The sequence below is a fragment of the Canis aureus genome, chromosome 15, assembly GCF_053574225.1.
Source record: "Canis aureus isolate CA01 chromosome 15, VMU_Caureus_v.1.0, whole genome shotgun sequence".
In the NCBI taxonomy this organism is placed as follows: domain Eukaryota; kingdom Metazoa; phylum Chordata; class Mammalia; order Carnivora; family Canidae; genus Canis; species Canis aureus.
In genome coordinates this window covers 55118138-55143691 of record NC_135625.1, presented here as the reverse complement: position 1 = coordinate 55143691, position 25554 = coordinate 55118138, and the positions used below count along the sequence as shown (strand labels likewise).

Sequence of the window (25554 nt, the reverse complement as noted above, 5' to 3'; positions counted from 1 at the left end):
CTATTAGGTTTTGGTTGGTATCACCGAAAAAGACCCAGAATTATTAGGAAGTCAGAAAACTCAGAAGTAAAACAAACCGCCGGAGAATGATGTCGTAGAGCTGGGCTCAGAGGAAATTCTTAGAGCTTGAGCTATGGTCCTCTAGTCTCTGTGCAAAGACCTCGACCACAATTTTAGGAAGTCAAGATCATCCCTGATTTCACCGGGGTTTTATTTTTAAGAGCAGTGGAGGTGTTACTGTTTGGAAACTATTATGCACTGGAAATTTCATGGAAGGTCGCTCTTTGTAGTTCCCACTGAAAAGAGTTATTATTAGTGTGGCATTGATGGGAGAATAGCCAGGTTGGTTGGACAGGTATTTTTCTTGGTTGAAGACTGAGTCTTTGAAAAGGACACAGACGTGTTGAGGAAAAAAAGAGGAAACCTACCAGATCTGCAAAGCCAATTTTGACAGGTGGCAGAGGAAGCCCACCCTTGTATTTTAATCAAAGGAGTAACTAGGGTCCTGAGGATAGAAGACATAATAACCCTACCTTTAGGGAGACGACTCAGATTTGTGGGACCATGTTTGTAGTCATCTAAACCACTACAGTTCAAATGGAATAGGAAACCAGAAGTGGTTTTGTGATTGTTGGGGGGACAGAGGGAGATGATATATGGAGAGTGGGTGTTAGCTTTAATTTTTATGAATTTTGTGTTACAAGATCCTCACAGTAAGTGAGACACGTTATTTCCAAGTAAAGCGAACTTACATAGCTTGATAGGGGGTTGAGATTACCTGTATCAGCTCACCCATTCTTAAAGTATGAGTGTGAAAACAGGAGAGTCTCGTTCATTACTGATCATTTCAAGACAACCATGACAAGACACTAACGTTCTAGAGCAAGCAACAGAGGAAGGATAGGCATAAGTGCTTGGGCTTTCAGGGGCTGCCCAGGATGGCCTCCCCTTATCTGATTGCTCACCTCTTTCCAGCTATTCCTCTGATACCCTCTGAACACTTACTGCTAAAGTGCATGCCTTACTAAGCACAGTACTTTTTTTTTTTTTCTCTTTATTGATGAGCCTGGAGTAGTCCTTTGCCTGACTGTCTTCTTTGGATGGTATTTGAGTAAATTATCACAGATGGACTATTCACTACCATGTTGCCTTAATTAGTTAAGACTTTACTCTTTCTCAAAGGCTGTCCCTTGGACATGCTGAAAAAGGCAGCTGTTGTTTTACCATTCTCTCTGAGAGCTTCATCTGAAAAGAAACTTGAGTTTTTGTTCTAGTATTGTCAACAAACTGGCTAAAATGAAGTCACCTAATTTCTCTGGGATGTTGGCTCTACATCTGTAAGAGAGGTTGGACCAGAGGATTCCTTCCTAATCCCTCATCCTGCCATTTCCTTCTTGGCTCCTGATTTGCCATGAAAGGCTAAAGAGAAGAGAGGGACACTTTGGCTTGTCCTACAGCTTGATTGCAGCTCCCCAGTGGCTGTTCTTGCCCAACAGAAAATCAACGTTCATTGGGAAGACAGGAGGAGGCAATGCCTGTTTTCATTCTGACCTATCACTGCTGGAAATTGCCCCAGATTCCAGGGACTGGAGTTTATATGTCCTGGTTCAGAAGTATCTGGGGATGCAAATTTGGGGGGAAGGAGTGTCCCATTTCAGGGAACCCACAAAACACATTCTTAGTCAAATTTCATGGATTGGGAAGCACTATGCAGAGACATTCCCTTTAACTCATTTCTCCTATTTTGGAGTCAGAGATATTTCCATTCTCCCTAAATGCCTTATCTGATTTATTGACCAAAAATGTGTATAAAGTAGATTTGTGAAACAATCCATGTCTAAGACAAGAAAAATCTCCTCTCCCCTTTTTTTCAAGCTCTGCTTTACTGGCAAAAGTTGCCGAGGATGGTATGCTTATACGCTCTTTGGAAGACTTTCTTAGAAAGTATTTTTCTGAGGTCTGGAAGTGACTTCTGGAAATGTCTTCTTGAAGAAGTCTCATCCTGATGTTTGTGTTTACTTGCAGTAAACAAACAAACTCATTCCTTAGTGCCTTTAAATTTTAAGGAGCATAGTAATAGATTCAACCTGAACTCATGAGATTCTGAGGGAAAAGTATTTGACCTGCTAGGTCAGAATGTTACCATGAAGAAACTCTATGCCGATGGGTGCATAGATAGCTAAGTATCCTGAAGAGTTCATGTGCTTCACATTCAGAAAATATTAGCCTATGAGGTGCCCTGGTCAAATGTGACATGTGGATAAAACTCTGGATATTTGGGACATCCAGTGGGATAACACGTGGGTGTATGGTGGGGGTGAGGGGATTCAAGTGACATGCCCTTGTGCCAGAGAGACACCTAAAAGATCAAGTGAGCAAGTCAAAAAGACTGAGCTGGCAGTCTGTAGATCAATGCTTTGCATCACCCGATTTCAGGAGAATGACAAGAACTAGTGCAAGTTACAATATTTCAGATTAGATTTGAGTCATTTTTGTTAAGGCTCAGAAACCTCAAATTCCTTTTCTGGGTCCAATGCCTACCACATGGTCTTTGCCCCTGTAAGTTGGCTCTGCAAACAAGAGGGCCTCGTCAGTAAGCCCAGACTCCACCCCCACACCCACCGAGTCAGATTCTGCCTCTCGTAAGATTCCAGGTGATTTATATGCATGCCATGTTTGGGAAAGTGTGGTACCTGGTATGAATATCAGTTTCAATATCATATGAACAGTTCTCCCGGAAATAGGTTTTCTGTCAGAGGCCAGGAAAAGAATAAAAAGCTAGGGAGAAGAACCTAACAAGAGGCATTTTCTAAGTGGAGAAGAGAAAAAGAAAGCTAAGTGTCAAGGTTGGTGACGTTCTGTGATCCAGCGCCACAAACAGTTAAAACCGCAGGGCTGCAGGGGAGAACTGAGTTTTTTTCTGAGGTCTGGGAGTGACTTCTGGAAATGTCTTCTTGAAGAAGTCTCACTGTGATGCTGGTATTTACTCGTGGTTGACCAATCCAGCATAGCTCCTTGAAAGGAAATTTTCTGTTGTTGTTTTTTAACAAAAAGGTTAAAAAAAAAAAAAAAAGAAAGAGGGAGGAGGGTGTTTGAAATGGAGAAATCATGTAAAATAGGATTCGAAGTTGTTTACATAAAGTAACCACACAACTAGCTGGAGGGGGGAAATCTAGTAATTCAACTAGTAATTTTCAGATGAAATGTCAAAGCGGGAATGCTAGATTTTTTTTTTTTTTTTTTTAGCTAGGTTGAGTGGCTCATCTGGCCTTGTGTAAAAAAGAGGCCCAAAGTTTTGGGACTCTAGGATGGAGTGTAGAGCAAGCTGGGAAGGGGGCTGGTCTGAGATCATTGTCCCACCCACACTGCTGGACCGGGGCCTTCTCTGAAAAGAGGCAGAAGGATGCTTTAGGGTGACCATTCATGAGAGCCCTTTCCGGCTCATGGGCACTAATATAGACAGGGAATGTTTCTGTCATTAAAAACAAGTCACATCTTAGGGAAGCCAATTAAATTATAAATACAGAACCCAAACAGTGTTCTTTCAGCTTCCCCATCTCCACGTGAACGCCATCCCTATCCCGACCTCACGTCCTCTTCCTTCCATAAAGACCTTCACCACGAAACACCAGCTTCACTCAAGAGCCCAAGTGGGACATTTCTGTTTGAGTTTAGCTCCCAGTAACTTTTCATATTTCATAGATGAATCTGTATGGGTTCTTCTGCTAAGAAACAAGAACAGTGCTTCCCAACATGTTCAACCATTTCCTTGGCTGCTGCTCACTCGAGCCAAATTCAGCTTTCTAGTTCTTAGCACCCACGCTCCCACCTTCCTTTAGATGAGTGGTGTTGGCATTCGGTCTTTACTCCCACACCCCCTCAGGTTCTATGAGAAACAGGAAGGCCCATCCGTCTTAAAGTAAATAGAACATGATCTAGGGTTCTTGCTTTTTTTTTTCCCTGTGAATCTTAGGAAAAGGCATTTAAGAAACTAATCATCCCCCCTGCTTCCTCTGGTTATCTAATTTTCTAAATATGGATTTTTCTGTGTCTTGATATGTTCCATCATGGGCAGAGAAGGGCAGCAGGATTCTAGCTGGCCCTCAGCAGCTCTGATGCACTCCCGTGGGCAAAGGCATCCGAATCCTCCTTCCTACCTTTGATAATTTATTTAGTTTTGACATGTATACGCACTCTGAACTTATGAGACATTGTCACAACTTTTAGGATTACATGGGGGCTCACATAAGTACAATGGTTAAAGTGAGGCCCGGCCTTCTGATGTGGTGTTTTGACTATGTGGGGCGTAATGACACTCTCTCTTGCAGCTGCCCCGGCTCCACTGACTCGCTTACTTACCTATACTCAAACACCTTGGCACCAGCTCCTGTGTGTGCCTCAGAAATGCAATGCAGAACCCTTGGCCAAACTTTTCTTTTAAAAACCAAATACCATCTTCAGTTCATCGAATTTTCTACTGAGATGTGGGGGAGTGTTTTTCCCTTGGAAAGTTAAATCATTCATCAAAGCCAGTTGGGACAATTTCCACAATTGAAATGAAAGTAGGGTGGCTCAAGGAGAAAAAAAAAAAGCAGTTAGAAGAGGAGAAAGCGGGAAAAATTGATCAGAGCAGTGTTTTTCAAGCTTTCTGTGACCCACAGCAAGAAAGACAATTTCCAGCACACTGTAATACAGCTTCCAATGCCCTCTGATATTTTCTATTCGATTTCGTGTTCTAAAATGCCCATTGGCACACTTAACTACCTTCGAGGTGCTCTAAGTTGATCTCACCATTCAATGAATCACGAAATCAAGTCAGGGCTTGAAAAACACTGGATCAGAGGTTATAATTTTGAGATCAGCAGACCTGAAATGTCATGGAACACTACTCTCTGTTGCTTTATGATTAGGTCATTTCTCAATAATATTTACCTCTTTTTTGAAGGCAGGCTTGTCTTCTTGGGACTTTTCTCTCTGAGCTTGTGCTTTGGCCCCTTTTTCTTCTTCCTTTTTATTTTCAAGAGTGGCAAGGTCACTCATTTAAAAGAAGCCCTTTCTAGCTTACAAGAGTGAGAGGGTGCTCAGGTCACTTTGCATGTGGCTTAGGATGCTGCTGACTTGGTGCTCACATAACTCTGTGTCAGTGATTCTAAACAGCAACGTGGGATAGTTTCTTTCCACCACATTTTTTTTTCTCGTGTGCCTGCCATCATGCTCCCTGAAATCTAGCGTGACGTGGTGGTCCTTGCGCATGTTTGCAAACCTCATGTGTGGTCTGGTGCATTTTGTTTCTGATCATCTCAAATGTAGCTGTGCTCATGAGCCCCTTGTAACAAGCAAGAGTGAAAGACAAATTCGGCACAATGCAGACTTAGGGATAGAGAGTTCTCTCTGCAAAGGTGAATATGCAAGCATCTCTTTCTTTCTTTCTTTCTTTTTTTTGTGGAGGTAGGGATACAGGTAGTGGTTAGGTAGAGTGTTTTAATGTAGGCTTGCAGACAGAAAAAAAAAATCTTTCACAGCTTGCAAACATCTCCCTCCGCCCCCCTTTCACCTTCTCAGGCTACATGAATTTGTTTGTGTCATCCCGATGGTAAAAAAAAACAGCAAAATGTATGCTATTAATTACCAGTCAGTTATAAATTGTGCCCCCACCCCGCCCCCCGCCATGAATGGCTTTCTGCAAGTCTACATTAAGCTCAGGTCTACATGATGGCAAATCATGGTTTTGACATACTTAATGAAAGCTCCACACCAGCTTCTTCCCCTCCTTTATTACCAGCTGATACTGAGGGGGTTATTTTTGCCTTCTTAAGGTGAAATTTCTGATCATGAGTCTTTATATCTTTTTTCCCTCCCCAGCTTTTATAATTTTTAATTAAGTGCCAAACACATGGATAAGGGGAAGAGCTCTGGTCCTCTTGCCTCATGCAGACCTATGATAGAGGGCAGTTGTTAAAAGGAATGAATGTAGATGCAGGCGCAGAATTCTAGGTCCACACAGCACCTCCAGGTTTATCATCTTTGGGTCAGTTCATTTTTCCGGTATTCATAACAAGCAAGCACAGAGCAAATAATTTCTCTCTGGCTGTCCCGGTAAATTTGGGTGATTGAATACTTAGCCATCGACGGACTGATGGCACTGATTGCTTCCTGCTTGCATATCGCTACGGCCTAGAAAAATGAACAGCTTGCCAGACCAGCAAGCACGGGGGCGGGGGGGGGGGGGGGGGGGGGGAGGCGCTGCAGGAACATGCCTCGCTCCCAAATCTGATGTGCATTACATTTCTCGTAAGTCACAGGCATCACACAGTTGGTGCAAAATGTGTACTGTACCTGTTTCTTTTGCACAGCTGTCTGCGGCTTATCTTCTGGTGCTGTCTTTTCATTTCCCCGTCTCCCTTCTAGTTTCTCATCTACCTTTTCCCCTTTGCGCTTTTTCTCTTGCATCTCACTTCTGTGCTCTTCCAGCTGCCGAAGTTTCTGCTCTTCTAGCTTAGCGTTCTCCTGGTCCTTGGCCTCGGCCCGCTGCCTCTCCTCGGCCGCCTTTCTCTCTTGCTCCGCAACCCTCTCCCTCTCCCTCTCCCTCTCCCTCTCCCTCTCCCTCTCCCTCTCCCTCTCCCTCTCCCTCTCCCTCTCCCTCTCCTTCTCCCTCTCCCTCTCGGCTGCTTCCCTCCTGGCCCTCTCTTGCTCAGCTGCTCTTTCCTCGGCTTCCCGCCCCGCTTGCTCGGCCGCCTCCCTGCGCTCCTGCTCGGCCTTCGTTGTCTCCCCTTCTTCCTCCTCCAGCCTGGCCGCGGCCTCGGCTGGACCCCGCGCCCCCCGCTCCTCGGGTCCAGGCTCCTCTGCACCGGGCTGCCCGGTTCCCCAGCGCAGGGCCGCTGCCTCGGGGCCTGCACCTGCCGCCGCCGCCTCTACCTGATTCTCCTCCCGGCTCCCTGGCTTTGCCTTCTCTTCCTCCTCCTCTTCCTCCGCCTTCCCTTCTTCCTCTTCCTCCTGCTGCTTCTCCTCCGTGTCCCTGCAGTCGTTCTTCTGCTGAGGCTTGGTGGCCACTTGGGGCCCCGCGATGGCGTACCCCTCCTGGCCAGGCTCGCTCTTCTCCTCCTTCTCGGCGGCCTCGCCGGGGGCCGCGTTGTTCTGCAGCCTTCTGCTGGCCGGCGACGCGCTGGCGTCTGTCACTGTCACCGTGGGGTCCAGCTCCCTCTGCCGCTCCAGGGCCTCCTGCAGCCGCTTCTGGCGCCTCTCCTCCCGCCGGGCCAGGCGCTCCAGCAGCGCGGCCTCGTCGTCGCCCTCCACCGGAGCGGGTGTCGCGCCGCTCTTCCCCTCCTCGTCGGCCACACTGCACAACACAAACGACACCAAGGACAGTGGGCTGATCAGTGCGCCCGCCGGATCGCCTGGCCTGGTGCGCCCAGGGGCGCAGGTTGGGAGGCCAGCACCCCATTACCACCATCGGGGGGCCCGCCTGGCTCTCCGCAGGCCCCCCGCCCCCCACAGGCCTTGGTCCTCCGTCTTTCTCTGGCCACTGGCATCATCCCCACAGGCCAGAAGTGCTTTTGGGGGCTAAGGCCTCTTGGGAGCAACCATCAAACAAAAGGGGGGAGCATTAGTGTATATATTATACCTCGGCCCCTCGGTCTTTGGAGTTGGGTAACTCTGAGGTGCCTGCGCCCACTGGGTCTCTGAGCACCTCTGGGGTAGGAGCAAGCCCCGGAGTCCAGCAGTGGCCACGAGATCTTTCTTGGGTGGCTATCCCTTCCACGTTTCACCCGAGATGCCCCCATGTGCCCCTAGGAACCGTTCACAGATGAACCACTTGTGCTTACATCCTTTTTTTTCTTAGTCTTTATTTATTTATTCATGAGAGACAGAGGTAGAGAGAGAGGCAGAGACACAGGCAGAGGGAGAAGCAGGCTCCATGCAGGGACCCCGATGTGGGACTCGATCCTGGGACCCCAGGGGTCACGCCCTGGGCCAAAGGCAGGCACTCAACCACTGAGCCACCCAGGCGTCCCTGCTTGCATCTTTTTGTTTCAGAATCTGCTTCTTGGGTGACTCAAACTAACATAAGGATCAAACTGAGTAATGAGTGAATACCTCTATTATCATAGAGTATTTCTACCTGTCGCCACATCACCTAGAATTCCTGAGCTGGATCTGTGGGGCGCAAGGCTCTCGGAAAGGAAGCACGTGTACATCCTGGTGTGGGGATGCTGTCCTTAGGTCGGTGACCCTCGTGGCACAGATGTCTAGCCGTCCATCACAATTCATGCTCCTCCTCCCACAGCCCCAGAGAAGTAATTGCCCATCAAGGATTATATTTCCTATCTTCCCTTCTTCCTTGTACCTAGGGAGAGCCATATGTCCAGTAATTTCCAACAGAATGTGAGTGGAAGTGATGCTCTATACCAACACAATTCAGAAACAGAAGTGCAGGGACACCTGGGTGGCTTAGTGGCTAAGCACCTGCTTTCAGCTCAGGGCAATGTCCCATGGTCCTGGGATCGAGTCCTGCATCGGGCTCCCTGCAGGGAGCCTGCTTCTCCCTCTGCCTATGTCTGCCATTTTCCCTGTGTCTCTCATGAATAAATAAATAAAATTGTTAAAAAAAAAAAGGATCAGAAGTGCATTCTCTACCATTACTATTTCTGTCTGCTGACTAGATCAGAAAATTTCAAAGCCCCAGGATTTGACAGAGTCACAAGAAGAAAGTAGGTGACCAGTTTTCTCTACTACTCAGTTCTATCTACTACTCAAAAATACCCACTTTGGGCTCGTTTGTGTTGCTGCATTAAATTACTAAAGTTTGGGGATGCCTGGTTGGCTTAGCAGCTGAGCATCTGCCTTCAGCCCAGGGCATGATCCCAGAGTCCTAGGATCGAGTCCCACATCAGGCTCCCTGCATGGAGCCTGCTTCTCCCTCTGCCTGTGTCTCTGCCTCTCTCTCTGTGTGTCTCTCATGAATAAATAAATACAATCTTAATAAGAAAATAAGAAAAAATAAATTACTAAAGTTTGGAGCTCCTTGTTGGAGCAGCTGACGTTACCCTAATATGTATACCTTCTGCACTCTTTGTCAAGAGTTCCATGAAGAAAGGGTCTCTTATCCTTCTCTATAGTAGACAAAGAATAGTTAAATTTGATATTTATTAAAGAAGAAAAGAAAATCTCTAAAAACTAAACTGGACCATATCTATCACCTCACTCACTATTCTAGCTCAAAGCCAGGGCTGTTGGTCTCCCACTGGAAGGAAACCACCAGTCATGTGATACCAGAAACTGTGACCAGAGTTGGAAAAATATGTCTTGCAATGTTTAGAAACTCCATCAAATTTCATGGTTCATACTGAACCGGGCCCATTTGAAGTTCGAGTTCACTTAATTTTGGAAAAACATTTCGCATTTAACGAAAAGAAATGGTAGAGGAAAGGTTAGATTTTAAGCTTTCTTGGCTTTAACTTTTGCCGTAGGTGCTGTAGGAACTGCCTCAATGAATTAGACAGAAGTATTAAATTTCCCTAAAAATACAAATAATTTAAAATTGAAGGAGAAAAGTCTATATGTAAGGATTTGGATCAACTGAATGAAAATAATTTTTAAAAGATTCCACAAATTCCAAAGTGTTAGCCAGACGAAACCAACAGATAGGGACATCTGGGTGACTCAGTAGGTTACACGTCTGACTCTTGATTTCGGCTCAGGTCATGATCTCAGGGTTGTGCCACTGGCCCTGCTTTGGGCTCTATGCTGAGCATGGAACCTGCTTAACATTCTCTCTCTCCCCCTCTGCACTGCCCTCCCAATGCTCTCTCTCTCAAAACAACAACAGCAAACGAGATTCTACTGGATCTTCCTTTGCAACAGTGATTGTCAGTAGAAGTTGAGTACCCCTTGGGGTTGTTCAGCCCCAAGAAGAATGCTAATTCTTCTTGTGGGTAATTAATATGTCAGAGACAAATTATATGTTCTCAGATCTGACTATGCTTTACTGAAGGAGCACCTGGGTGGCTCAGTCAGTTAAGCATCTGCCTTTGGCTCAGGTCATGATCCTGGGGTCCTGCATTGGGCTCCCTGTTCAGCGGAGAGGCTGCTTCTCCCTCTCCCTCTGCCCCTCAACCCAACTCCTGCTCATGCTCTCTCTCAAACAAATAAATAAAATCTTAAAAAAAAAAAAAGAATATGCTTTACTGAAAAAGAAGAACTTGTGAATCAACCAACAGCATGAAATAACTAGAATAAATGGAAAAAAAAGAAGAGAAACCCATGTAGGAGCAGGAATTTTAAAGCAAGAATACTACTAGTGACTTTTAAGCTGCTGTTGATCACTCCCTAATAACCAGATTCAGAAAAGGCCTTAGAATGCCATTTTAAAACTTTTCCTTTCCCTTCCCCTTCAGCTCAAAAACAGAAAAGGCGGTAATGACTATGCAGGCCTCTTCTGTAAGGCTCTGATATGATTTTCCTGATGATAGTTAAAATTAGGTGCTTATTATGTGCAAGGCACTCTGTGTTTCATATATAGTGATCTCATTTAAATTTAACAATATTCCTGAGAGAGAGAGAGAGAGAGAGAGAGAGAATTTTCATTTCCATTTAACTGAAGAAACACAGGAAAAAGCCAAGTTGGAATTCAGAGCCAGATAGTGAATGCCAGAGTATATACCTACAAGCCCTTTGCCATACCTCCTCCCTAATTAGGAGCTACTCCCCAAGAAACAAGGTCTTGACTTCTCCATCTAACCAATAGCTTTCCTTATTGAATTCATCCTGCCTGATAGTATCTTCAAGACTTTCAGAAACCTGTGTAGCCACTCACTCATATTGAGGTTAAAGAGGCCAGAACCGTTTTCCTCCAGATTTTCTCGTTAGATTGACTTAAAGGAACTATCAGCAATGCCCTCCCAATCCACACAAAATAAAATAGACTAAAACCAAAACCACACATGAGATCTTGTGTGGTAGTTTCATTAGATTTAACCAATCCATAATTGCAAATAAAGCTTAGTTTTTTTCTCCATCCCCACCCCAAAATATTCTCATCTGTTTTCTACCTTGGGGCATATAAGTGACATATACTACCAAGTGGCATGACGAACTATATGCCCTTGCATGTATGAACTTATAAAAGCCCATTTTGAAGAAGTTGACCCTAGTAAGGGTTTTCAACTGTCCTGCTCACTACCAAGGCCTGTAAGAGGAAAAAATGTGCTACTGAACTCAAAAGCTTGTTTGAATAATTACATTACATTAAGCAGGATTCTGAACCTTGCCGAATATTGTAGTGATCAGAAAATACTGATTGAGGCTATAGATCAGGAGAAATAAGACATTTGTAACTTATGTCTACTTTAATTATTCAAGTCTTGAGCACCTGGGTGGCTCAGTGGTTAAGCGTCTGCCTTCAGCCTGGGGCCTGATCCTGGAGACCCGGGATCGAGTCCCATGTCAGGCTCCCTGCATGGAGCCTGCTTCTCCCTCTGCCTGTGTCTCTGTCTCTCTCTTTCTCTGTCTTTCTTTGTGTCTCATGAATAATTGAGTAAAATCTTTTAAAAATTTTCACGTCTTACTTGCTACTGGTAGGCACAGAGGACTACTAAACTAATAAATCTTCAGTTCAAAACAGATGACAATACCTAAAGAATGAATACAGTTTTCCTTATTTAAAGGTATAACCCATCATATTTAGTAAATAAAAAAGATTACTAGACTATAAAATAAAATAGAACACGTTCAAGTGGGGTGTGTTGAAGGGATGAGAAGGGGAAGAGAAAGGAGTAGTGGTGTCTGAATATCTAAATCAGTTTGGCTGTCCAAAAAATAAATAAAAATCCATCCATCCATCTATCCATCAGTTGGACTGTCCAATCTGATTAGGCACCTACAATGACCACCACATGACTGAACTAATTGGATCGAGAGAGTTGAGCTGGGCTGAGAAGGGAACGCTTCGCCCAACATATTTCCTTCATTAGACAGGCTGAGAAATAACTTAGAAATTGTCCATTCTGAAGAGGATGGTACCTGTTTTGGGCATTCACCTCCACCTGGTCAGTCACCTGCCCCAGGGATTCCTCCTCCTGCTTCTGCCGCAGCCTCTCCTGCCGGGCTCGGCGGCGCCGTTCCCGGGCGGCCTCTTCCTCGTCGTCGTCATTCCTCTGGTAGGCGATCCTGCAATACGACAAGGACAATCTCCTGAGCATGCCAGCTGCTGGCCACTTTCACCAGCTTCTTTGCAGGATAAGCCCGGAGACCCTTCCTGAGCTCAACCATTGACTGAACCAGAGAGTTCTAAATGGATCCTTTTATTCCATAAAGACTTGGTCTGAATAGTTTTCAAACTTTTAAGTATCTGAAAAGCATGAGTCTAATAGCTACAGAGGATAATTCACAGTGATCAAATAGTAGCTGAAGCAAAAAAAAAAAAATCTACACACAAGCAGGAGACAGTGGGTTAGCATCTTTAGATTTCTTTAACCAACCTGATTATTGACAAGTTAAGGTTTAGAAGCAGAAATCAAAGCATTGAACCAAAAAATAATCAAAACACATATTTAAAAGATTCAGCATGGTGTATGGATTATTTGTGTAGACTTTGTCACAAAGGACAGAAAAGAATCAAGTCATCAATCCAGGATTTTGGCATTAATGAGCCCAAACTGCTAATTAAAATTGAGAATACGATACCTTGTTGGCTTGGATTTTATTTTTTCCTTTCAGTTCCTTTTCACTGGTGAGAGGGGGTGCTATTGACAACTGAGACAAGGGCTTCCAAGTCAGTGAGTGTGGCTCTCTGTAAGGCCGCCTCCTTTCCTTTACAACATGCACTGGTATCTTACCACCCACACGTTGGGCCCACCATGGTAGCCCCAGGTGTATATCATAGATAGAAACCCAAGAGCTGAGGTACATAGAAGATGCATGGAGGGATTTGCACACATAGGTGTTATTCAGTTTTTGTAGATTCGTTTGAAGCAAGTATCAATCTAGGAAAATTATACTATCCCTATGTTGCATACATTTCCATTAATACTTATTCCCAAATAAGGAAGTGGAGGTGGGGAACTATAAATGTCCAAACTCAAGAGGAAATGACCTGCATGGTTACCCTGGCTCCTTGTGAAGGAGGAGCTCATACTGAGATACAGAGAGCCAAGGACGCATGGCTGGGCTGGTTGGCCCCCTGGCCTTGGGCCAGCCAGCCTGGTGCGGCCATGGATTGGGATGATGCTGCATTGTGCAGTGGCCCTGCCTTTTACTTTATGCAGTTAAAGTGCTTTTATCATGATGTTCCTTACACGTCCACAAATAGACATCCAGGTATGTGAACATTTCATGCTTATAATTCTTTAATAATGACAAGCCTAAAATAATTTACTAACAAAAGAAAATAAAACGGCAGAACTGTATAATTGGTACCAACAATAGGTACCTGCTATAACTGATGATGCTTGTGTTAGATTACAAATTAGACATTTTCAGGCCTAGATCCAGACTTTATTTCATCTGTTTCTGCCTTCTGATTTCGATAATAAGAACGCTATGCATGTCTTTCACCTATACAAAACAAGATTAACAATCCCAAAGGCTGGTTGGTTTGCTCTTTGTTACTTGAGAAAATCTGACTTCATCCTTACTAAAATCTGCTGGTGTACAATACTCAAATGCCAATATAAATAAAATGTCACAGTAATTCTGTGAAACTGACTGGTTTATTTCTACCAGATATGGAGAGGAGGGTGGTGTGATGTCGTTAGAGGAGGACTCAATAAACCTGATTTCTAGAAATGCTCTCTTCCTAGCTGGCAGCCCTTTAACCTAAGTTAAAGTCCCTTGCCTATAAGTGCATGACAATCCAATGAAATCTTGGACATGTCACGGTAAGGCATTCTACAGTGCAATACTTTGTTGTTATTAGCAAAGTTCAGTTGAGGAGGGGCTTTGTGAGGAAAGATGAGTTCAATTTTAGATTGGTTGAATTTGAGGGGACAGCACGACATGAATCGAGTGTTCCTTTCAAATTCAATCACATTGTAATTTGCAGTCAAAAGCCCTTCCCAGTGGTTTGGCTTTAGCCTTCAGATTCTTGGCCTAATATTCCTTTGGCTTACTTCTCAGTAGACAGCTTTAACCACAGCAGGGAGAATGAGTCCTTAATGATTGCTTCCCAAGCTAATCAAACAGAAAGGCTTAATTCGCTCTTCTACATCTCTGGATCAGCCGTGAGGTCTTGGCTACTACTTGGGGCTTTTCTTTTCCAAAACAAGCAAGAGACCTAAAAGCTCCATCTGGGACATCCTAGGCTAAAAACAACTCCCCCATCCCCCACCTTCCCCTAAATGGAATCTCACGTGGAACCCTCAATTTCCCACTATATTTGAACAATTTGAGAAGTTACTGCCTTCAATCTCCCATCTGCCCAACTAGATTTGCCTCCTATCAACATTTCTTCACCTTGGATTTCTCCTCAGAGGGCTGGCCTGAAGACCAGACCACTCACTCCTCTGTCTCTTCTAACTCTTCTTGTTTTGATTTTCTTCATTGATAGCTCCTTGCCTAGGATACACAGTTATCAGAGCTAGATTTTTAAGGATCTTTTATTACTACTAATAAAGAAACATATTAATGTTTTTTTCAAAGTTAAAAACAAACAGGGAGCCAAAATACTTCCAGGGTATTTTGAATCACAACATGCCCAGTTGCTGGCTCTGCCCACTTGACTTTATAAGTGAAATTCTCTCCATGCCAGATGCTTGCTATGTGTGGAAATTCTTTGACTCTTAAACTCCCTACATGAGCCTCAGTAGTTGCTCAGCTTTTAGGTCTCTCCCATAGCAGCTTACCCTTCACACGATTACCACACGTTTATTTAATCTTTCTTTCAAAATGGAAAACAATGCAATTGTTTCATTTTTCTGATTCTAAAAGTAACATACATTTCTTATTTGCTTACACCATACACTACCAGATGCATGAAAGAGAAAGTGAAAATCAGCTCCCTAATCACACCACTCAGATATGCACACGGCTAATATCTGATATATTTTACCAGACATCTTGTTATGCATGCATACTTTTATTTATTTTTTTAAAAGATTTCATTTATTCATTTAAGAGAGAGAAAGAGCATGAGTGGCAGGGTGGGGAAGAGCAGAGGGAGAAGCAGAATCCCTGGTGAGCAAGGAGCCCGATGTGATGCAGGGCTCGATCTTAGGACCCTGAGACCATGACCTGAGCTGAAGGCAGACACTTAACAGACTCAGCCACCAAAGTGTCCTGATATTTCTATTTTTAACATTAGCAAAACCTAATTTTCAACAGCAACATAGTATTATTCTATGTCTAGATCTACACAGCAATTTTATTATATTATATGGATGTACTATAATGCAACCTATTTTCTATAGATAGTTAAGATTTTTCTAACTTTATGTTCTTATAAACAAGGCTGCAAAGGACATCGTTATAGATATACTTTTATCATTTGTCTAGGAAAAATTCTTAGAAGTTAGCATTTCTGAGTTTAAGAGTATCTTCATCTAAAAGGCATGTTAGCAAATTGCTCCTCAGAAAGGTATATAGCACCAGCAATGTAAGTGAGTGCTAGTTCCACCATAAGCAGAATTTGTCCGAAAGGACAGATGAGTACACAGCATCCTTAATATATCCAAATGTTAGCACACTCTCTGCTTTACACTCAGGTAAAACCAAAATGTTAACATTTCTAATTTTCCACACACCAGATGCTGACTAGTAAAAATCATACCCAACCACCCACTGGATTGTAATAATAAAAGTGTATCGATCCCTTTGTTCCTTCTGTGAAACTTCAGCAGATGCCAGCAGTAACCGGTCCAGTGATATGGGGCTACTGCTCCCAGATGACTCGGGGGATCCCCCTCAGAGGGACTCAAAGTTCCTCTGAATCATCTGAGAATGACTAAACTATGTTTATTAGAGATTCAATCATTTGACTGTGATCTATTCTTTTAAGAAACTGGTAATTCAAAAATGATAGGGAAGGCACTTCTATCAAACAAAATTTTTTGATTGTCCAGAATTGATCATTTTCCCATCCATGCTGGGTGTAAGCAGGTTCACCATGGAGTATTACGCCTTGTTTCTGCTAACTACCTTCGCTCTTCTCTTGGAGAATACCTGGGGAAAGATATGGTCAGCATTACCACCGGAAAGCTAGTGCTGCTAGGAGCAAAATGGCTCATTAAATATGTGTGTGTGTGTGTGTGTGTGTGTGTGTGTGTGTGTGTGTGAATACATGTTAAAAAAATCTCTAAAGTCCATAAAAATTACATGATGTTATTTGTGTCAGTGGCATGAAAAAAGCAGAGAGGACTGGTTTTTCTTTCATTCCCAGAACCAGCAGCTTAAAAGCTCTGGTGTTATAAGAAAAAAACACAACTATGCAATGGGAAAACCTTCTTGGAATGCTATGGCTTTCACACCAAAGACGTTTTAAGTTTTTACCACTAGAGCTCTACAGCCTCAGTATATTCAAGCAACAAGATAATCATGTTACATGCTGTGCCATTTAGACAGAAAGTTCAAATAAATAAAAGTACTGCACACACGGCAAATAAGGAAATCACTGAGGAATGAGTGTCTACGTTTGGATGGGCCATGGTCTAAATGGAGACTAGATGAGAGAAAGAGGAAGCAGTGAAGCTTCCACAGTAAGACACCGGAGCAAGGCACCAGTCATCTCGCCTCAGTGTTCCCCTCACCCCATTTTCCCCATCAAATCTTTCTCAAGAATTGTACAACATCAGCAAAATTCTTAGAATTTCACCTATAGTATAGGCTGTTTCGTTTTGTTTTTATCCCGTGCTCCCCACAGTCTGAAGAATATTGAAAAGATATTTCTTTTTATCTTGTCTTTTTTACATTTTGCTACTTTTGATTTGAGACTACAGTACAAAGTTTCCAAGCAAAAACGCTGGCAATGTATTTTATTAACCAAACAAGACATCTTATCTGGAAATCGTGTTTAAAAATAGAGTAAGGGAATGCAATCACCACTTTCATGGAGGGGGAGGAAGCTGATTTTATTGCATGTTTAGGAGCATGAAAGACCTAGAGAGTGAAAAAGGAGTATGACTGAGTCTATAATGAATACAAATTTACCTATTCTATGTTGATAATCACAGTACTAATCTGAGAAATTAACTGGACAACCAAATAGTTAATCATGTTTGGGTTTGCAATCTTGCTAGTCTTTTTTTTTTTTTTTAAACACACGTGGCATATACGATGCAATTATTTTATAATTAAAAAAAAATCTAATAATGTATTTGATGATTTTCAAAATCAGTTCACCAAGACACAATTTATTCTTATTGTCTCCTGCACAGGATCCCTCAGTGTATTTAACCATTTTCCTACAGACAGTCATTTGGGTTTTCCCCGGTTTTTCTCTGTTGCCTACAGTGCTGCAAATGCCTTCTTGTGTACCCCTGTGTTTTTATAGGGTAGATACTGGAAAGTGGAATAGTACATGTTCATTTAAATTGGAAAGATTCTGTAGTTGTTCCAGGTTATTCTAAGTGGCAAATCCCCCCATGCTCTGTCATTTCAAATAACCAAGACACAGCAACGTATATCAAGATGTTACTTAGCCTACTAAGGCTACTGCTGACAGGACCAGAGAACATATTGAATCTTCTATATCTTGCATGGTGATGGTTTCTACTATTTTGAGAATGTGGATCCTTTTAAAATATCAAGACGGGTGCCTGGATGGCTCAGTCGGTTGAGTGTCCGACTCTTGGTTTCTGCTCAGGTCATAATCTCAGCATCATCAGGCTCCGTGCTTGGCAGGAAGTCTGCTTGAGATTCTCTCTCCCTCTGCCCCTCCCACTCGTGCTCTCTCTTTCTCTCTCTAAAATGAGTTGCCCTAAAAAAAAGTTAAAAAATAAAATATCAAGAAACATTAAGATATAATGACAATTGCTTCTATTTTTGATGTTTACTAATAAAATGTTCTATAAAGTGTCTATAAATGCACACTACATAAAAGAGAATCTGTCTTACAAGCCACTGCATTTATATATATTTGAAGCACAGTCTTTCATACCTAAAACAGTTATTTGTCAGACTACAGACCAGACATACTTGGTGTGGATATGAATCTGGAAATCTCTTCCAGTACCTTCACCACTGGAGCACCACAAGTGCACAGCAAGAGATTACAGGAACCACTGAATAGACTTTGAACTGTCACCTTCCAACCCTTTTGCTTTTCCACATTCCCCATGCTTCGTAAGCACACTGATACACAGATACACACGCAGATCCACAGGTTAAGTGAGGAAAGCCACAGAGAAAATAAAAGGCTCAAGGCACTAAAATGAGGCCTATTTATTAAACACTTTGAAAAAAAAACCCACCATGGAACCCTTCACGAATTTGTGTTTTGCACACAAATTGCAAGCATAGGGGCCATGCTAATCTCTGTATCACCATTTGAGTGTATGTGCTACTAAAGCCAGCACGATTTTATTAAAGACTTAAAGAGGTCCCCATTCAGATCAGTTTCTAAGTCTACCTGCTTTCCTTAATTGCCTGTGCCACATTCCTATATTTTAAAAAGAGAATATGGCACTTAAAATTCTAACAGATTGAATAAATTTGCCACCTCAAAGAAAGCATCCTACCAATAGGTTACCATTTGCAAATTCACATTCACTTATAGGCCAGTAGGTAGTTGGATGGGCTCTCCCCTCCCTGCATCCCACACCACTTCTACTCTCATATAAGGAGTTGTCCAAGAGAAGGGGGCGCTGGTAGAGGGAAATTCCAGGTTGTAACTGAGACACTGAACCACTAACATGATCCTGTCCCCAGCTTTCTGCAGCTCTACACTCCTCACATAGGCCAGATCCAGGAGAAGACCTCAAGAAATAATTACTACTACTACTACTACTTCTCTTTTTTCTTCTTCTTCTTTTTTTTTTAAGATTTTTTATTTATTTATGAGAGAGAGAGAGAGAGAGAGAGAGAGATGCAGAGACACAGGCAGAGGGAGAAGCAGGCTCCATGCAGGGAGCCCGACGTGGGACTTGATCCCGGGTCTCCAGGATCACGCCCTGGGCTGAAGGCAGTGCTAAACCACAGAGCCACCCAGGGATCCCCTGTTCTTGTTCTTCTTGTTCTTCTTCTTTTTTATTTTTTTAAATTTTTATTTATTTATGATAGTCACAGAGAGAGAGAGAGAGAGGCAGAGACACAGGCAGAGGGAGAAGCAGGCTCCATGCACAGGGAGCCTGATGTGGGATTCGATCCCGGGTCTCCAGGATCGCGCCCTGGGCCAAAGGCAGGCGCCAAACCGCTGTGCCACCCAGGGATCCCTTTCTTCTTTTTTAAAGAACAACTTCTTAGTCAATTACTTTTTTCTGATTTCCCACACTCTTGGTTCTACATCATTGTTTTAACCTGGGTCTCAATATAGGACCCAGCTTAGAGTTAAAAACCTCATGTGGGTTGAAGATGTACTCATCAACTGTTAGGAGGCAAGATGACTCATACATACTTTCATTATTCTTTTTCATGTACCAAAAAACCCTGGTGATTTTCTTTCATAATATGAAATGCAAGCAGAATCTCTAAACATATTCAGTCAGCTCTGTGAATTGCTCAAAAGCTTTTAGCGAAATCTCAAGCAATGCTGTGATCAGGAGGGAAAATCCAAGCTACTGAAATGAGTCATATTTGCCCTGTAGATTTACTGTATGTTTGAAAGTTAAAAGAGGTTTATAGCAACATTCCAAGGCTCTTAAATATGATTTTGTTTATATGTGGTGTCTGCAAGATGTTGTGGTTTCATTTAATGCACATAAAGTCCAATTCTGAATGTCTTCCCCTTGAATTCCTTAAGGAAAGGCATTAAAAATTACAACGGAGGAAAAAAAGATGGAGAAAAAGAGATTTTTCAAGGAAGAACATGTTTAGAAACAGATTAATAGCTAATAGTCTATTGGTGTGTTAGTCATTATAGGATAGAATGAAAGGAAATTCCTTTGATTTAGAGTATTTATATTGAAAAATATTGTTACTGTTTATTATAGATATTGATATATTTTATATACATATTTTTTTGGTAGGAAAAGAAGGTAAAAATAAGCTGAATACCATTGTATAATTCATTGGTATATCAGTGGTGTGCCTTTTCTCAGGGTGAAGGCATATAAGGGGGATAGTACAGTACTCTGAAGAAACTCACCCCGGACAAGAGCTATGTTCTATTTCATCTGTTCCCCCTTGTCCCACCCCATCTCCACTCACCCCCACCCCACTTTTGAGAATTACTAAAGTCTGCACAGCAAACATAAGTTTTGCATCCCAATAGTAAGACACTGTGTGCTTCCATCCTTCAGCGTTCTTATACATGTCATCACTGCCAGTTGTCACCCCCCTTCCACATGCTTCAGATGATGGTGACATTCCATAATCACACAGGTTTTATAACCGCAGACCATGGTGGGGAAGCAGGTAGAAAGCAACAGAAGACAGTGAAAGACCAACCTCTTCATCTTGCCTCTCTCTACACTGCAACTAGCTGGTTCTTAGCATCATGAGGACTGCAACGTCCTGTTCTAAAAACGAGATCAGGTCTGACTGAGCATATGTGGTCGGAAGAGACCTGGGGGCCCTGTGAGTTCTGACTCTGATTCGGGGTTGTATGGGTAACTAAGAGCTTCTGGGCACATGATTCTCAGAATGGTCTTGCCCTCAGGTCGGCAGATGCCTAGTTCAGAGACTCATTTCTGAATCAAGGCAGGTAGCACAGCAAATTGTTTAAAATATGGATTTGAATTGTTTGGGATTTTATTATACTTGCTTAATTTTAATTTTTCTCTAAGCTAAAAGAAGCATACTATCCTATTTCTTTTTTATTTTACCAGAGAATTTATTTGTTATTTTTAAAAATTTACATTCAATTTGCCAACATATAACACCCAGTGCTCACCCCATCAAGTGCCCTCCTTAATGCCCGTCACCCCATTACCCCATCCCCTCCACCCACTTCCCCTTCTGCAATCCTCAGTTTATTTCCATTTATTTCCCAGCGTTAGGAGTCTCTCGTGTTTGTCTTCCTAATTTTCCCCCTTTCTCTCTCTCTTTTTTTGATTTTATTTATTTATTCATGAGAGACAGAGAGAGAGAGAGAGAGACAGAGACACAGGCAGAGGGAGAAGCAGGCTCCTTGTGGGGAGCCAGATGTGGGACTTGATTCTGGGATTCCAGGATCACGCCCTGGGCTGAAGGTAGATGCTCAACTGCTGAGCCACTCAGGCGTTCCTCCCCTCTTCCCTTATGGTCCCTTTCACTATTTCTTATATTCCACATATGAGTGAGGCCATATGATGATTGTCTTTCTCTGACTGACTTATTTCACTCAGCATAATACCCTCCAGTTCCAACCACATCAGTATAATACCCTCCAGTTCCACCACATCCAACCACAACCACCAAAGGTGGGTATTCATCCTTTCTGATGGTTGAGTAATATTCTATTGTATACATAGACCACATCTTCTTTATTCCTTCATCTGTCAAAAGACATCGTGGCTCCTTCCACAGTTTGGCTATTGTGGACATTGCTGCTATAAACATCGTGGTGCAGGTGTCCTGGTGTTTCACTGCATCTGTATCTTTGGGGTAAATCCCCAGCAGTGCAATTGCTGGGTCGCACGGCAGCTCTATTTTTAACTCTTTGAGGAACCTCCACACAGTTTTCCAGAGTGGCTGCACCAGTTCACATTCCCAACAACAGTGCAAGAGGGTTCCCCTTTCTCCACATCCTCTCCAGCATTTGTTGTTTCCTGTCTTGTTAATTTTAGCCATTCTCACTGGTGTGAAGTGATATCTCATTGTGGTTTTGATTTGTATTTGCGATCAATATTTTAATGAAAAAGATATTTAGCATAACATACATTGTATCTGTAAATGAGTGTATAGTGTGTATGACATGTGACCACTTTAAAAGATAATGAAACGGACTACCCAGCTGAAATGGCACCAGCATACTGGAGACTCCTATGTGCCCTCATCACTCTCTTCCCCCTATCTCTGTTTAAGTGCATCCAAATAACCTCTAACCCAAATTTGGGGTTATTTTCATTATTCTCCTACTTTTCTTTGTAGTTTTATTCCCACTATACGCATCCCTCAACAATTTATTTTTTAGTTTTGCCTTCTTACAACTTAATGTAATAACACTATACACATTCTATGACTAGTGTCTTTCACAAAACTATGTGTTTTCGAGATTCATCTATGCCTATATGAACAGCTGTAGTTTATAATGACAGATGAGGCACAGGGTTTTCCAAACATTTCTTGAGACTGGGATTAATATCTAACTCTTTATTCAGTTGGTACCATTTTCTTTTTGAAAGTACATTGAGGTTAAGTGATATTTGGTAGAACTAAAGGAATAGAATCTGGATTTGCTTTCTTATTGAATTGCTATTTTTTAAAAAGATTTTATTTATTTATTTATTTGCAAGATAGAGAGCATGATGGGGAGGGGCAGAGGGAGAGAATGCAAAGCTGAGCTCTGAGCCCAATAGGGGATTTGATCTCAGGACCCCAAGATCAGGACCTGAGCCGAAATCAATAGTCCAATGCTTACCCGACCAATCCACCCAGGAGTCCCCATTGAATTGTTATTTTTATCACAGTTATTTTTGAAAGGAACAAGGCATCTGTCAAACCTATTTAGTACATATTTTGGAGGAATAATTCCATGACAGTTTCCTGAGATAAAACTAAATAAAATCTCTTTATTTTGTCACACACAGACAGGACTGCATTTGCACCGCTCCTGCTATCCTGCCCTGTTAAAATAATAAGCTTGGTCAGATCCAAACAGGTCACTGTTTCATTTATAAATGTTTAGGAGGTGTAGGTATGGAAAGAGCAGGTTGATGATGGAGATCTATTTTGCTCCTCACTTGGTTATTCAAGATAAACTTTGGTCAAAATTAATGAAAAGGAGTAAGAGAAAAGTTCAAGTGGCCAGTAAGAGAATTAAAATGAAGTAACCAAACTTTCCTCTCTTTCAACTCTTATTCAACTGGTATGAAGCATGGCTAATAGCGATAAAACTGTTTACTGTATTTTCATAAATATTACCTTTTCTTCATCCTCAACCTAGGATTCTTTGTCTAACAAGATATACTAATAAGAATCTTAAATAAATATGGTCATTAATTAACACAGGCCTTTAAAAATATTGTCAATCAAAAGTAAAATATGACTTGAGGCTATTTCCTGACTGCTGTATCCATTAAAGGACAATCTTGCTTTCATGAACACAGTAGATGTGAACAATCAACCTTGGGCTGAATTTTTTTTCAAGTAAAACATGTTAAAGTAATTCAGACCCAAGTACCTATGACTGGCAACACTACATTTTTGCCAGTTCTATCTTTTCCACAGGGGTCTGGACCTGGATATATAACTCATTCAACATTGCCCCAGAAAAGGGTGTAGGGTGACCTCCACATCCCACTGGCCTGTTTGGAACAACCACATCTGACTGCAGATACATATATAAGCAGATTCTTTTCATAGCCAAAGACTCTTAAGAACAGAAATTGCCCTTCTCATCTTTGAATGTAAAATTACAAACTCATTTTAGATGAATCTTACACTCAGTGTGATCTGGAAATTCAGGTCTTACTCCCAAATTTGAAATATTTGTGTGATGTGGTACAAAGGTCCATAATTTCACGTGGTGGAGATTCTAATTATGGTACTATCAATAGAGCAATTGGAAAAAATGAAAACAAGATGTCCTTAAATGGAGATTATGAACCTGTGATTAATTAAAGGGAATCCCTGGTAAGGGGAAAGTGGTATTGCAGACATGCCGACGGATATGGTACATGGCATGTGGATAGTGCTAACTGAAGTCACATGTCCCATGTCAGCTGAGAGGATTCTCCGCATCCTCTCTAGACAGGCAGTGCTTACTGCAGGAAAATTTATGGGTAATAGATTTTCATAACAGGCCTTTTATGATCCTCTCCTCCCCCAAAAGTACCCTCTGGAGCTTTCTGCTTCCACTCTCATTTTTCTTAATTGGAAAAAGATTTACTGTTCATTTCCTCTTTCCCGGTACTCTCTGCTGGCTCCACTTCTTTCCGTTCGGTGGCATAGCCTTCCATCCCCCTGCCCAACCCCCTCTCATCCTTCCTCTCTTCCTCAGGAACAGAAAGCTCCACTATACTGATAAATAGGACACTGGAGCATTGTTTCTAGCACCTTTGCTGAAATACATATCACTCCGACAAGAAAGCATATTTTGGGGTGATTACTACCTTCCTGACCCCAGAAGTATTGCACAAACTTACCTAACGCCAGCTGGCTAGTAGTTCCCCTCCAAGTGCTAGAACTGCAAAGTTCTGTTTATAAGTGGTAGCAAAGAGAAAGACAAGCCTTGAGTGGAGACAGGAAATGGAAAATGATGGGCCAAATCCTGGATGTTTGGCCCTTTGGAAAGAACATTTATTCTTGCAGAGGACTTGGGAGCCAACCCTTGCTAATGGGTCCAATCTCCCTACTGTTGGGAAAAAGTCAAGGAGTTTGCTCTGCATTTGGTGGATCATCTTCCTAAGTCAACAGAAACTTTACCTAATACTGGGCCTGCTCGTTGCAGAGGGGAAAAAGCAAACACCTATTTGTTTGGACTTGGGTAAGAGCCAGCCTGACCAAACTAAAAGACTTCCATGCTGAAAGACTCTCTTTGAGTTAATAGAAGACTCCTATAAAAATGAGAATATTTTAACAGAGTAATATTAAATGATGAAGCACTTCCATTTGTGTGTGTTAATTGAATTAGAATCCCCAACAGCTTAAGAATCAGACAGCCTGGGCTCCGAGAGAGGGAGACACGGGCATCAGAGACATTCTGGAACAGTATTTAAATAACTCAAGGGTATCTGCTATCTCTCAAGGGATAGCAGATTTCTATCCCAACGATAGATTATTAACCAACAAGGCTTATGCTGACTTCCGACTAGATACTAAAGCAATCACGAGTTCCTTAAAACTGTTACCTGGTACAGGAGGCACTGGTTCAGTAGGGGAGATAACTGACTTTACCCTAAAGATATCCTATTTTCTAACCACAAATTACAGAGTTATAGCATTGGCACTGGCTTATCGGTTTCTAATCTTGTGTACATTTTTCTCCCCAGTCAAAGCGGTGGTCCATGTGGGACCTAAACTTTGAGAGGACAGTTAAATTCAGGTCGAACATCAGGTGGGGAGCTGTGTGCAGCAAAAGGGGCTGCCTGAGGAGTCTAGATTCTGAGGATGACATGGTTGGTTTCTGGGCCAGTTATGAAGATAGGGTCTTGACTTGTGGTAGTGGGAAACTGCAAACAGATCCTCAGGTGGCCAGAATCAGAACATCCACTCAACAGATATTTATTGAACATCTCCTCTGTTCAAGACACTGAAAGTGGAAACCAAGATGAATTAAACTCCTGAAAGGAGTTCTTAATCTGGTAGGGAAGCAAAGACATGGGTAAG

General features: G+C 42.4%; 1 protein-coding gene across 9 annotated transcripts in view; it reads right to left on the bottom strand.

The window, feature by feature from the left end:
* CALD1 (caldesmon 1) overlaps positions 1 to 25554 on the bottom strand; it is a 189171-nt gene that overhangs the window by 29191 nt on the left and 134426 nt on the right. For 7 of the 9 annotated variants that reach the window (XM_077849992.1, XM_077849991.1, XM_077849989.1 and 4 more), the window contains 3 exons: positions 12019 to 12165; positions 6337 to 7336; positions 4933 to 5007 (listed from right to left, as the gene is read on the bottom strand). In XM_077849992.1, the coding sequence (XP_077706118.1) occupies positions 4933 to 5007; positions 6337 to 7336; positions 12019 to 12165 (1222 nt within the window). The remainder of the gene's footprint in view (positions 1 to 4932; positions 5008 to 6336; positions 7337 to 12018; positions 12166 to 25554) is intronic. The other 2 variants (XM_077849996.1, XM_077849997.1) reach the window with 2 other exon arrangements.